Raw genomic sequence first — 14,250 nt, forward strand, 5'->3', positions numbered from 1 at the left:
TGTCTCCCTTGCACCACCACCCAGGGCCAGGCACAGAGCAGGCACCTACTAGCATTTACTGAATGGAAGCATGAGTAAGAGGGATATTAGGAAGGAAGATGTGGACACTGTGGGCTCAGCTGGGACAGGACAGAGGCCACCTTCTTCCAGACAGATTGGATGTGCCAGGCTCTCCCCCGAATAAAGGCCTTTGCATATCCTGTCCCTCTGTCTCCAACAGTCTTGCCCTCCTTCTTTCCTGGGCTGGTTCCACTCATCCCCCAGACATTGGCTCTGCTGTCCAGGAAGCCCTCCTTGATCCCAGACTGTGCAGCCACCTCCTCTGGGTTCCCCATTCCAAGCCTGCCCACTCTGGGTCATTACTACTTGATTTATAGGTCTTTCATCCTCTTCCCCCACCCCAACAATGGATCATGAGCTCTGTGAGGACAAAGATGGAGTTGTTTTTATCACTACTGTGTCCCCAGAATCACCCAGCACAGGTCCGGTGCTCAGGAAATGGATCAAGCCATTAATCACTCAGGTTTGAGTGTCTGGGAGGAGGGCCAGGTCCCGGCTCTTTGGCACCAACATAGGGCCAGGGGGGCGGGGGTGCTAGGTAGAGTAGTTGGAGGACAATGGGGTCGACCCCATTGCAAAACAGGGTGGGGCAAACAAGTGGTCCTCACCTCTGTAGTTCAGCCACTGCCGCACAACTGCAGTGACCTCAAAGGACAGCCACTCAGGCGTGTCGCCGGAATCCAGCACCTGGTTGCTGAGGTAGCGCCAGGAATTGTTGCTGTATTTCTGGGGGATGACGAATAGAAAGAGAGAGATGGTGGGTAGATGCTGCCATGTGCCTCCACGTCCACTGCCTGCACCCCCACCCCATCTGCTCCTCTAAATGGGCCTTCAGACAGTCCCATGGACAGTTCCCTACCGGACATCCATGCCCTGAGGGCCCACAGGAACCACCTGTGCCACAGCAAGCTCCAGCCTGGGGGTCGGCACCTGAGCTGCTCAGCCTCCGGCCCTCTCTCTCGGCTTCAGTTTCCTTGCTGGTGAAATGTCAGGCCCCTTTGAGCTTGGACAGTCCACTGCTCAGATTTCCCTGCAGACATCCTGGGATTCGCTCAGCACACATTTCCGCACATTTGACACCCTGCATTCTGGGTCTATCACTTTCTAGGGGCTTATGTTAGAAGTCATTCTATAACTCCAGGGTTTGACAGCATCCCAAGAATGACAGTCAATGAGCCCAGAAAGTTCTAAGACAGTGGTTCTCAACCTTCTGGCCCTTTAAATACAGTTCCTCATGTTGTGACCCAACCATAAAATTATTTTCTTTTGCTACTTCATAACTGTAATGTTGCTACTGTTATGAATCGTCATGTAAATATCTGATATGCAGGATGGTCTTAGGCGACCCCTGTGAAAGGGTCGTTCGACCGCCAAAGGGGTCGCGACCCACAGGTTGAGAACCGTTGATCTAAGAGACTAATGTTCCACAAGTCCAGGAGTTTGACATGCCATAAACCTAGCCTCTGCAGACACTGCTCTCCTGTGGAATGATCCCTGGTTCTGGACAGAACGCTCCAGGAATGGCAGCATAAAGTTGGGGTCTCTAGATGCCAAGAAGTTAACATGAGACAAAGTTCCCTCTACTATCTACCATCACGTCTAAAGTTCCATATGACATGGATTCTAGGCCACTTGACCTTCTAGAGACCCCATCTCTTCCAGAGGCCCCAATCTTCCTGAAGATTCCAAATTTTCTAGAACAGAGCTATCCAAGAGACCCCTTCGTCACAACAGAAATATTCTTTATCTGTGGTGTCCCAAATAGCTGCTAACCACATGTGACTGTGGCTGCTTGAAATATGGCCAGTGGGACTGAGGAATTGAATTTTTTAAAAAATATATTTTATTGATTTTTTACAGAGAGGAAGGGAGAAGGATAGAGAGTTAGAAACATCGATGAGAGAGAAACATCGATCAGCTGCCTCCTGCACACCTCCTACTGGGGATGTGCCCACAACCAAGGTTCATGCCCTCGACTGGAATTGAACCTGGGACCTTTGAGTCCGCAGGCTGACGCTCTATCCACTGAGCCAAACTGGTCAGAGCTGAATTTTGCTTTTAATTGTAAAAAACTTTTAAAAAAATATATTTTATTGATTTTTTACAGAGGGGAAGGGAGAGGGATAGAGAGTCAGAAACATCAATGAGAGAGAAACATCAATCAGCTGCCTTCTGCACACCCCCCACTGGGGATGTGCCCGCAACCAAGGTACATGCCCTTGACCGGAATTGAACCTGGGACCCTTGAGTCCGCAGGCTGACACTCTATCCACTGAGCCAAACCAGTCAGGACTGAATTTTTGCTTTTAATTGTTAAAAACTAAAATGGCTATATGTAACTAGTGGCTTCCCTATGGTACAGAGAAGGTCCAGAACCCTGAACTGTTCTACAGATTCCAACTTTCAAGATACCTGCGTTCTAGAATCCAATTGCTAAGATTCCAGCCTTCTAAGTGGTGAACATTCTAGGGTGCTAGGAGTCTGACATTTTAAAGAGCCCTATGATTCCATGGCCTGTGCTCTTCTGTCTTTCAGGGTCTGTCTGTGTGGCCCTTGCCGTCACCCATGGCCCAGTGGCCCACCTGGCCCATGTCCCCACCTGGTACAGCTCCACGTGTTGCCCCACTTTCAACTTGTGCCTCTGCAGGCGCAGCTCGGCCCGGAAGAGCAAGTGGGGTTCAGGCACTGCTTCCCGGAGATCCGACGTGTTGAAGAACATATATATGCTGTGTGAGTTGTGCTTGAATTTCTTATAGATTTCTAGGCAGAAGGAGTGGAGAAGGGGATGTCAGGGGTGTGGCAGTGGCAGGGGAGCTGATGCACCCCAAGTGTGAAGAGCATGGGCTCCAGAGCTGAGTGGCTTGCTCTCTCTGGGTTCGTTTCCTCCTCTCTAAACCCTTCTCTTCCATCATCAGTCAAGTGCCCACTCACTACAGCCTGGCACCAAAGGTGTCAGCTTTGTTTGCTCAGATCTTCCCCGTACTTGGAGCCTCAAATGCAAGTTCCATGGCAGTGTAGGGTCAAGGGCATTTGGAGCAGACCATGCCTCTGCTGCCTTGAGCTCTGTGACCTTGGCAAGTCCCATCCCTTCTTGGAGCCTCAGTTTCCTGCTATTCTTTGGAAAATGGCAACCACATCAAGCTCCCTGCCTTCCACCCCAGGGTCTCCTAACTGAAGTGCTGGTGTAACTCTGAGCAAGTCAGTTCCTGTGCCAGATTCTCACCTGTGACACAAGGATGGCTTGCAGGATGAGAGTGAAGTGAGATGAGGCAGATGAAGCACATGGCACAGAGTCTGCACACAATAGTCACCCTAACGTGTGTGTTAAAGACCTCACTATTTGCCAGCTGCTATTCAAAGCATTTTGCATTTAAACATCACAACAATCCCATGAGGAAGATACTATTATTATACCCATTCTCTAGGTAGTAAAACAGAGGCACAAAGAGACCAAGTAATTTACCCCAAAGTCACATAGCTAGGAAGCTGCAGAATGGGGATTCAAACTCAAGCAGACAGCTTCCAGACAACCCCTAAGCTAATGTGATCTTATTATTGTTGTTATTATCAATTGCTTCCTCCCTCAGCTGGTTAGAAAAGGCAAAGTTCATTCTAGGTAGGAATGGCCTGGGAGTGGGGAGAAAATTAGCAAGTGTTTTCTAGGCTATGAAAAGTCTGGGGTTGAGGTGGAGGGAACTCCGGGATGAACGGGGGCATCTGCTTTAGGCCTCTGCAGTGGGGAGGTTAAAAACAGAGACAGGCTCTGAGAAATGTCAGAGGAAATCCCTTCTGTGGGCCCCCATCCTCTACTCATCCCCACTCGAGCCAGGCCAGTCCTGCCTCCTGCAAATAAGCACTATCTTGGCCCAGGGGTTACTCAGCAACCCCCAGAGGAAGGGAGACAGATAGGGAGGGAGGGAGGGAGAGAAAGGGCAGGGATCCACAGAGGGAGGGAGGGAGAGACCAGGGACCAGACCCGGAGCGGTAGGAGGAGGTGTGGAGAAGTAGAGGCAGGAGACGGAGACTAATGAAGATGAGGGCGAGATGGAAAGACACACACACACACACACACACACACACACACACACACACACACACACACTCGGAGAGGGACACTGGGTTTGGGAGCCAGAGGGAGAGGACTGAAGGTATCATTGTCAAATCGCTACAAAAAAGGTGAAGCGGTTACGGAAAAGGTGAGGCAGCTCTGTGAGGGGGATGGGCGTCATTTGGCTGGAGCCACAGTTGGGCAAAAGAATGGGCTGGGGACCCACAAGTCCAGCGCCCACGAGAGAAGGTGAAAGGAGGGGGACCGCCCCAAGTCGCAGGGCCACTTGGGACCCTTGGGTCCCCGCGTGGGCGCCGACGGGGCGGGCCCACGGTAGTCCCGCCCGGAACTGGGGTGAAGAGGGCGGGAGGCGCCGCCGCCGCCGCGAGGGCGGGGACCGGACCTGCCTCATCTCGCCCCAGGCTCCGCGCGCGATCCCCGCCCCCCGGGGCACGGGAAGGGAAGGGAAGAGGGCGGGCGGGCGAGGCGGCCGGACGCTGGGGTTTCCCCAGCCTCGCGGGGAGGAACTGACACTGTGGGGTCTAGACTCTCAGCCTTTCGCTCTGTGGGGTCCTCCCCGCTCCGGACGCGCGGCTCCTCCCCCCGCGCGTGGCACCCACGTGGGACCTCCTCACCCCGACCTTGTAGATCGCACCTACCCACCTCTCCCCCTGCGCTCCACTCCTCGCTCAGCCCGCTCCCTTCCAGCCCGCAGCTCGGGGGGCTCGCTGCGCCCAAGGGCCCCGTTTATCTCTCCTTCACCCCCCCCCCCGCGTCCGCCTTTCCCACGCCTGTCTCCCCGCCTCTGTAACACTCCTTCCCGCGACCCCGTCTTCTAGGTTTCCTGGGGGCTCGCTTCCTCGCTGGCCTCCTCCTCGCACGTCCATCTGCGGAACCCGCAGGGCACCTCACCGCGCATCCCTGGCAGCCCCGCCCTCGCGCCCCTTCCTTCCCGGATTCTCACCCCTCACCGCCCCGCTCTCTGCACCCTCCGCAAGCGGGCCCACTCCGTTCCTCAGAACCTCCAAAGGGCCTAATGCTGAGGCTGGACTCCATCCTGCGGGCACTGGGAAGCTAATCTTCGCCTAGCTTCTCTGTCCTTGGCTTTTCCCACCTCACGACCCCCGAGCTCCGCGTCAGCTCTCCCCACTGCCTCCCCCAGCCCCAAAGCGGCTCCCTCCCTGCAGCCCCCACCGCAAGACCCCCGACCCCAGGGCACCCCGGAGGCGAAGTCTTTTTCTACCCCCCCCCCATGTTCTCTCCCACGAGGGGACTCCCCCGCGACCCCGGATGTCCCTGTCGCCTCCAGAAGAGGTCCATCCGCTCACTGTCTCCTCCTCTCAAGACCAGGCACCTGGTGGGTAGGAAGCTCAACCCTATTTATTCTCGGGGGGCGGGGGAGCCTCCAGCGTTCCCAGGGCCCCCCAAGTCCTGTTCCTCCAGCCAGCTTCCTCCCCGACCCCAGCGTGCCGGCGCCCCCTCCGCGCTCACCGTGGCTGTTGTCCACCGTCAGCACGCGGGTCAACTCCTTGGCGTAGTAGTCCGCCTCGGGCTCGGGCTCGGGCGCCGCGCTCTCCCCGGCCGCCCGGTCGCGGGTGCTGTTGTAAAGGGCCATCACGGCCTCCGGCAGCGGCCCGGGCGGCACCTCCCCCGGGCTCGGGGCCTTGGTGAGGCGCAGCTTGGACAGGATCTGGCCGCGGATGGCCTCGATGCGCTTCCGCTTCACCATCTCCATGTCGATGGTCTTGCAGGTGGACAGTCCGGCGGCCGGCCGGCCAGGCGTCAGCACTAGTAGCCACGGCAGCGGCAGCAGCAGCGGCAGCAGCCGCAGCCCGGAGGGCGGCATGGGGGAGGCAGCGCCCCCCGGCACTGCCGAGAGCGCGGGCCGGGCTGCCGTGGGGAAAGGGAGGCGCCGCTCCCGCTGGGGCTGGGGCTGGGGGTGGGGGTCTTCCGACGAAAGGTAGGGGAGTCAGAGGGTGAAGGGGGGGGGGGAGGTGAGGTCCGGGGAGGCGGGAGTCCCGGCGAGCGGCTGCTGGCTGTCCTACGGAAAAACCCAAGGTGGAGCGATCTCGTACCAGAGGTGGGTGGTCTTGAACAGGGGAGCGGAGACAGGTCAGAGGTTCTGCTCGGATCCCGGAGGACAAGGGTTCTTGGACGTGGGGGCTCGGGGGAGAGGCTGGGGGTGGGGAGCGTGCAGGGGGTGCGCCCAAGGTCTTGGGTCAAGTCTTCGCGGTGGTCGGGTTCGCGTTTCCTGAGGGCTGGTCCGGAGTGGGGTGCCTGAGGGACGCCGGGGGGGGGGGCAGGGAGGGAGCAAGCGTCCGAGGCAGCGAGGCGATCTGGGATCCCCGAGTCCTGTCTCCTCGCTGGGCAGCGTCGCGCCAAGCGGTCCCCGCGCCTGCGGCTCCCAGCGGCAGCGGAAAAGTCTCAAAACTTTTTTCCTCTCCTACCAGCTCGTCCCTCCTCCCGCTCCTCCTCCCCCCTCCCCACGGCGGCGGCGGCGGCGGGGGCGGTTCGTCTCAGACTCTGGGGCCTCGGGGCTGCTCCTTCCTCCGCTCCCGGCGGGTGGCTCCGAGCCGGGGGGGTGCCCCTAAGGGGGCGTCCCCCCTGCCCCCGGCCGGGGCCTAGCTGTCTGGTGGATCCGCCGCGGGAGGAGGGAGTGGGGCGTCCCGGGGCGCGAAGGGCGGCGGCAGCGAGGGCAGCGAGGACCGGCTAGAGTGGCGGGGGGTTTTGAAGCCGCCCCAGCCCCACCCAGGAAGCGCTCGGGGCGGGGGCGGCCCCCGGGGGAGGGCAATGGGGGGGGCCTGGCCACGGTCCTCAGCTCGCGTGGGCGGGCTCCGAGGGGGGTCCCTTAAGCCACCCGGGAGGGGGCGGGCACCCCGGCCCCGCCCCAAGCAGGGTGCTGCCTCCTGGTGGCTGACAGCTAGCAAAGCGGATGCGTGTGGCTAGGATGGCTACGCGGGATTGGGGGGGGGGGGTGCGGGGATGGGGTGACGGAGAGAACGAAGACCTGGCGGGGAGGGCTCAGTCGGAGGATAGGGACCCAGAATACAAGGGATCCGAAGAGGGGACCCAGAATGGAGAGAGTGGGAGACTGGGGCAGAGGGGCCCAGGGGCACAGAGGAGGAAACCCCCGCAAGGAGAGGGGTCATAAGGAGGCACCCAGAGTTTAAGGCAAAGATGGGGCACTGGCCAGCTGACAGGTCAGGAGTTCAGGAAGGCACCCACACTGGTCAGAACTGATCTTTATTTAGCACTTCCATGTGTGAGGCTGCCTCTTCTCCCCAAACCCCTGGGACCCCACATACTTGCTGCCCCCATTTCACAGATGGGGAAAATGGACTTCGGAGAGAGAGGTACTGGGCTTGCGGTGCTGGCCAGACAGAAGCTGCCCCAGGCCTCCGCTGGGTCGGGTAAGGCAGTCTCCAGAGCCCACGTCTCTGACGACTGCACCATCCTACCCCTTACGGGTGCCCAGGGATGGGCCATGGAGGCCGGTGCCTCAGCATTCCACGCCATAGCGGTCAAAGTGACGCAGCAACAGGCCCAGGTCCAGATGCACGGTGCCACCAGCGGCTGTATGCAGGCGATAGCGGTCGGCCCCACTGTAGATGGCGTCCCCATGCAGCAGCTGAGGCCCACCACCCACGAAGGCCCGTGCCAGCTGCTCCCGCCAGCTGCCCAAAGGCCGCCATGTGGGACAGTCCAGCTGGTGAGTGCCTGGACTGCTGGGTACGTGACAAAAGCCGTAGCCGGCAAGCTGGCAGCGGCCGAAGCTATCCTGGGACCACACCTGGAAATGAAGTCGGGGCCAGCCTGCAAGACAGGAGAGAGGGATGGTGCAGCCAGTCTCTGGGCTCAGTCCTCTCCCCTGGCGTCTGCCCCAGCCTCCTCTCTGGACTCCCACTCCCACACAACAGCCAAATGGATATTTCGGAATCCATATTCCTCCCCTGCTCAAAACCCTTTCATGGCTCCCCAGTGCCTTCAGAATAAAACCCAACCTCAACACTCAAGGCCCTTGAGATCAGGCCTCTGCTGATCCCCTCTCTTGTCCATGTTCCCATCTCCAGGGAGCCCAGTCCACAGGTGAGCGAGCACCTTGAGCCTTGTCCTAGACCTCTCCCCCATTCCCACCCTGTCCTGTCTGGGTTCAGGGACTTCTTGTCCCCTCCAGTTCACCTTCCTCCTGGCATCTGGAAGCATCTTTCTCTTCCCACCAGTCCCCAAGTGTCCTAAGAATACAGTTCAGCTCCTCAGCCTGGCGGCAAAGCCTTGGAGACCCAGCCTCATTTTACTCTCCTTTCTGAGACCCTCTGTGGTTGGCCCTGTTCTACAAGCTGGGGACACAGAGGTGAACATAGCAGATCAAAATTCCTGCCCTTGTGTAGCTGACATCCTAGACAACGAGCATAGTAAATAAGCAAATTATAGGGTATGTCAGATGGTGATAACTGCTCTGGAGAAAAATAAAGCTAGGTAGGGTGGGGGTGGGATGCAGTGTTAGAAAAGGGATGATCAAGAAAGGCTTCACTAAGAAGGGGCCATGTGAGTGAATGTTTAAAGTCGGGAAGGGAGTGGGCCATGGAGACATCTCGGGAAGAGCATGCCCAGCAGAGGGAACAACGTGTGAAAAGGCCCTGGTGGGAGCTGCCTGGTGGGACCAGTGGAGAACGTGGGGTCTGAAGAGTGAAAGGACAGTGCCTGCCTGCCTCACCCTCCAACCCATCACCCACAAGCAGCCAGAAGGGTCTTTTAGAAGCAAAATCTGACTTGTCAGTCACCTGCTGTGGCTCCCCAGTGCCCTCAGGGGATGGCCTCAGCTCAGTGGCCTGGGATTCAAGGCCCTGCATGGCCTGTCCCCTGTCCCCTGCCACCTCACCCCTGCAGTCCTCCTGCTCTCCCTCCATCCTCCGAATGCCCTAGCTCACCTTACCCTTTGGACTTTCACTCTTCCTTCCCTCTGCCTTATTAGCTCCCACTGGTCTCTCACAGCATCTCGAACATCCACTCTTCCAGGAAGCCCTCCCTGAACTCCCTGGCAGTCAGGAGCCTCCTCTTGGCTCCCATAGTCCCCCAGAACTCCCCGTCCCATCCCTGCCCACTCTGGGCTACCACTGTCTGGGAACAGCTCTGCCTTCCCATGGGATGGTGAACCCTGTGAGGACAGGGCTAGGAGCTATCTCAGTCACCGACACCTCCCCGGCATCACTCGTCACAGGGCATGTCCTCAGTAACTATTATTTATATTGTTGAAATATATGGCATATTTACCTAGGCTATTTCCTGGAATTCACTCCTCTCCAATGACCCAAATTTTCCACCAGAAAAGATTTTCTGATACCTTCCTCCCCCGCAAACTCATTTTTCCTCTGAACAGCAGAGGAGCCCTGCCTGGGGACAGCCACCAGCCCTCCCTCCCTCCCTCTCATAAACCCTCCAGCTTCCTCTTGATGGAAGACTCTCTTGGTTTCTCTCTTTGAAAGCCATCCCTCCTCTCCCCTTGGCCCCCACCTTCCCCTCTTCCCGTCACCCCTGGCCTCTGACACACTCTAGAGCAGGGGTGGGCAAACTTTTTGAGGGCCACAATGGGTTCTTAAACTGGACCAGAGGGCCGGAACAAAAGCATGGATGGAGTGTTTGTGTGAACTAATATAAATTCAAAGTAAACATCATTACATAAAAGGGTAGGGTCTTTTTTTTTTTTAGTTTTATTCATTTCAAACGGGCCGTATCCGGCCCACGGGCCGTAGTTTGCCCATGGCTGCTCTAGAGCCAGCCATGGGAGGCCTCAGCTGAGTCTCTCCAGGGCCAGGCCTGGCCAGGAAAGGGACCCAAAGGGCGGGGAAGCAGGGACAGGAGTTGGTGTTCTCAGTCCCATGGAGTGTTGCTAACCCCCCACACCCCCCACCCCCCTATCCGGTCCCCTCAGCCTGGCGCAGGGCCGACACGAGAACGCACCTTGGAGGCCTTTGGTGGCAAAGTGCAGGTCAATGGGGTGGGACCAGTAGGCCATGTCCCCTATTTGGGGGGTGTCCACCTGTGTTTGGCCCTCCCGTACGCCAGACAGGAGCTTCCATGCCGCTCCTACAATGAGAGCCAGGACACTAATGAGGCAGGGAAGGATGGGAGGCAGGCATCAGGAAGGGTATGCCAATGTGGCTGTGAGACCGTTTCTTCTAGCGCTGGGGGACGGGGGGTACAAAGTGTGGGCTCTGGGGCCAAAGGGCTGGGTTCAGATCCTGGCATGGCTTCTTCCTGCCTGCACACACTTGGGCAAGTTACCTTTTCCTGCCCCAGTCTCCCGATCTGTCAAGTGGGTTTAATAATGCATTCCTTGTCATTTTGTGAGCAGATTAAATGAGCTAATACACACAGAGCACTTAGAACAGTGCCTAGGGCGTAGTAAGTGCTGGATAAGTGTTGGGTATCGTTTTGTCACTATTCTCACACTGCATTTAGAGGCCTAGTCCAAGGACTAAGATGGGACCAAGGGTGCCCTTCGACAAAAAGCATGAACGCACTGTGAAAGGCACATAACAAGACCAGTCCTACTGAGGGTGATAATAATAGCAAAACGCACCGATTGCTTACCAAGTGCCAACCCTGTGCTAAGCACTTTAGTGATGAGTCCATTTAATCCGCCCTCTAGGACTTTTAATCCCACCCCCAGTCTACACTCTCCCCATAGCTTACAAAGCCCTATATCTGGCCTTTGTCCCCCTTCCTGCACTCATCTCCTATCACTCTCCCCATCCCTCACTACCTCTAGCCTCACTGATCCTGTTTTTTTTTTAAATATATATATATATGTTTTTATTGATTTTCAGAGAGGAAGAGAGAGCTAGAAACATCAATGATGAGAGAATCATTGATTGGCTGCCTCCTGCACGCCCCCTACTGGGGATCGAGCCCGCAACCCAGGCATGTGCCCTTGGCCAAAATCGACCCTGGGACCCTTCAGTCCACAGGCCAACGCTCTATCCAGTGAGCCAAACCGGCTAGGGCTGATCCTGTTTTTATTTCCTTTCTTGCACTGGCTGTTCCCTCTGCCTAGGAAGTCTGCTCCTGGATGTCCCCATGCCTGGCTTTTATTCATCTTCCAGGGATCAACTCAAATGCCACTTTTACAGAGGGGTTCTCCCTCACCCTTGTATCCAAAACTAATCCCTGTTACATTATCTCATCTAATTTGTTCTGAGTACCTGCCACCATCTGTAATCATGACAGTCATTTCTTTATTGCTTATTTATTTTGTCTCCCCTCCTGTGAGCCCCAGGAGAGCAGGGATATTGCATACTACTGGATTCCCAGGGCCTCCAAACCAGATCTTACTAGTAGTATACAGAAGGTGCTCAAAAAATGTTTGTTGGACAAATAAGGGGGCCTGGGAGGTGGGTGCTAATATAAGCCTCACCTTACAAGTGACAGACTCTGAGAAGGAAAGTCATTTGTCTATTCATTCCATGAACATTTATTGAACACCTACTGTGCATCAAGCACTGTTCTCCACATGGGGTACAGCAGGACTGCAGCAGACCAAGGTGCCACGGTGAAGCTGGATTCAGACTGAGCTCTGTCAGACTACAGAGTCCAAGCCCTTTATCTGACTGCCTCTGAGCTTGCTGCTGGATTAACTGCCCCTCCCCAACAGCCCCCTGAACTGTTGAGTTACTGTTCTCTCTGATTCAGGCAAGGAAAGCACCAGGCCTTGAGTCCGGCTTTACACATACAATATGTCCCACTTTACAGATGAGGAAACTGAGGCTCAGAGAAGGGACAGCACCTGCCCAGGGTCACAGGGCAGATGGGGCCCAGACTGGAAACCAAGTCTGACTCCAGAGCTGCCTCTTCATGTGCTCAGCTGGAGGACCACAATTTCCCAGGGAATCTCAACCACCACCAAGGACCCAGGGCCTGCAGAGATAAGGATAGCAGTAGCCACACTCGTTTCATGTGCATTTATCTGTTGGGCAACATACCCAGAGCTTTACAAACAAGACCCCATCCAATTTTTACATGAGCTGGGTAAACACTTACTGAACACTTACTAGGCCAGGTCCTTTCCTAAATGACGTTGTTATTCATTTAGTTCGCACAATCACCCCATGAGGTAAGTATTGTTATTATTACCATTGTACAGACAGGGAAACTGAGGCAAAGATAAGTGCCCAAAGTCACGTAATTAGCTGAAACCGGTTTGGCTCAGTGGATAGAGCGTCGGCCTGTGGACTGAAAGGTCCCAGGTTCGATTCCGGTCAAGGGCATGTACCTAGGTTGCGGGCACATCCCCAGTAGGAGATGTGCAGGAGGCAGCTGATCGATGTTTCTCTCTCATCGATGTTTCTAACTCTCTATCTCTCTCCCTTCCTCTCTGTAAAAAATCAATAAATAAAAAAAAAGTCACGTAATTAATAAACAACTGGTTTTGAACCCAGGCAGTTTGTGCTCTTAACCTCAGTATGTGCTGCCTCTCAGCTATTAGCTTTTCAGACAAGGAAACTGGGACTCAGAGAGGTTAAGTTCACAGGCCCCACTTTAACCGATAGGAGAGTTAGTGTTTGAGCCCAGATCTGGTGGCCCTAACCATTACACATACCACCACACTATTCTGCCTCCCGTGGGAGACATGCACACTGGGGCCTCTGAGGTCCTCCCTGGGCCATATGGATGGGCATGGATGATTACCAGAACAGGTTCCTCCCTTCTCACAGAGAATGATGCACAAGAGGGTGGCCTTTCCTCTGTAAATCTGGAATGGAAACTTCCATTTTACAGTGAGAACTCAATAAATGGAGACTCTTAAGCAAAGAATTAAGACAGGGGAGGGACCCAGGACACCCCTAGGACAGTGAATGAAGTCCAAACCATGGGGTTAAGGCTGTCTAGTGTTCTGAGGATTGGGAGTGTGTGGGGGGGGGGTCTAGCCTATAGCCCCATAATCTTAGGGGCTGCGTGTTCAGAGCAGGAGCCAGAGCCCCCAGAGATGGGATGGAAAGGGATAAGCCGGGAGCATGAGACACATGGACACAGTATGGTCAGGGCCAGGAGTCCTGAGAGCCGATGGGAGATGGGGCTCAGAGGCGGGGCCAGGGGGTCAAGGAAGGAGGTGGAACCTCTAGGCTGGTATTCAGTGGGGAATGAGCCAGGTCGGGAATACCTGTGTGGACGCCCCACTTGCAGAAGAGGCTACTTTCCGAGAAGCCGGTGGCCCCTACGATCTGCCCGATCACGTGCACTTCAGCCATAGCCCTGAGAGGGTAAAAACAGAGTCACAGCCCTGTGAGGTGAGTGTACTGCTATTTCCACCTGACAGATGAGGAAACCGAGGCCCTCCAAATAAGGAACAGTACTAGGAGTGTGGGGTCTTAACGCGATCCTAAATGCCTCTCCAGGGGAGCCCGGAAAATAGAGGGGAGGAGGGCCGGGCTGAAGAGCAGGCACCTAACTCCACAACTTCCAGCTCAAAGCAGAGGGAAGCCCCGCCCAGGGCCAGTGGCTCCGCCCCCACCAGCGCAAAGGCGCCAACTCCGCATGCGTCCTAAGACCTGGCGCAAAGCCCCTCCTCCAGGCGTACGCATGCGCTATGCCTACTTCAGAACCGCTAACAGGAGGCGCGAAAGCGGAATCGGGACTGGAGTTAATGGGCCTGACCTGTCCCTCTCTCCACCGGCTCTGCCTTCCCGCGTGGCTCGCGCTCTCCCGCGATCTTTCCGGCAGGGAGAGACCCGCGGCGCCGCGATCCCTCCCAGGCCGCGACCGCCTTCGTTCTCCCGGGTGGTTGCTGGGGCAACAGCAGCCTCCTCCCCTGGCCTCCCACCCGCCCTGCGGGTCGCTAATTGGCCCTCGCTGTCCTCGGGGGCGGGGCCAAACTCTGATGGACGTTCTCGCCCTTCCCGCTCTCCATTTTGGGAAAAGGGTCTCCAGCCGCTGGGGGCGTGGCCGGGCAGCCGCCATCTGAAGCGCGGCTGAGGAAGCCTGAGCGCCGACTGTTTCTCCCAGCTGCCCTCTCCCAAAATCACCCATTGATGCCTCGCGACCCCCAAACCTCCCCTCAACGGGGACCTCAGACCAGAGGTGTGAGAGCCAAGGGGGGCTCTCCCTCAGCAGAGTGCACCCTCTTGCCTCATAACTAGAAAAAAATC

At 56.5% G+C, this 14,250-nt stretch overlaps 2 protein-coding genes across 4 annotated transcripts in view; both read right to left on the reverse strand.

Moving 5' to 3' along the window:
- The window catches only part of TGFB1 (transforming growth factor beta 1), a gene marked incomplete at its 5' end in the record, with an annotated part of 50,790 nt that extends 44,627 nt beyond the window's left edge, over positions 1-6,163 (reverse strand). For 2 of the 3 annotated variants that reach the window (XM_081107792.1, XM_081107790.1), the window contains 3 exons: positions 669-786; positions 2,660-2,820; positions 5,600-5,954. In XM_081107792.1, the coding sequence (XP_080963918.1) occupies positions 669-786; positions 2,660-2,820; positions 5,600-5,954 (634 nt within the window). Of the gene's footprint in view, positions 1-668; positions 787-2,659; positions 2,821-5,599 lie in introns of all 3 variants that reach the window. The other variant, XM_081107791.1, reaches the window with a different exon arrangement.
- Positions 6,164-7,338: 1,175 nt separating this feature from the next.
- On the reverse strand, positions 7,339-13,909 carry B9D2 (B9 domain containing 2). Its single transcript, XM_081108022.1, has 4 exons — positions 13,760-13,909; positions 13,266-13,357; positions 10,067-10,192; positions 7,339-7,921 (listed from the first exon to the last, which is right to left on the reverse strand). The coding sequence occupies exons 2-4, from the start codon at positions 13,351-13,353 to the stop codon at positions 7,608-7,610; spliced, it is 528 nt and encodes a 175-aa protein (XP_080964148.1). The 5' UTR covers positions 13,354-13,357; positions 13,760-13,909; the 3' UTR covers positions 7,339-7,607.
- Positions 13,910-14,250: the final 341 nt, after the last annotated feature.

This window comes from Myotis nattereri (assembly GCF_964212035.1).
Source record: "Myotis nattereri genome assembly, chromosome: 15".
Classification (NCBI taxonomy): Eukaryota; Metazoa; Chordata; class Mammalia; order Chiroptera; family Vespertilionidae; genus Myotis; species Myotis nattereri.

What these genes read in the sequence shown, in the direction of transcription:
- B9D2 (XM_081108022.1), bottom strand. Translation starts at nt 13,353, where the DNA reads ATGGCTGAAGTGCACGTGATCGGGCAGATCGTAGGGGCCACCGGCTTC. An exon ending in CAAGTGGGGCGTCCACACAG is followed by an intron (nt 10,193 to 13,265) that starts GTATTCCCGACC and finishes CTCTCATTGTAG; the next exon opens with GAGCGGCATGGAAGCTCCTG. An exon ending in TGCCACCAAAGGCCTCCAAG is followed by an intron (nt 7,922 to 10,066) that starts GTGCGTTCTCGT and finishes CCTGTCTTGCAG; the next exon opens with GCTGGCCCCGACTTCATTTC.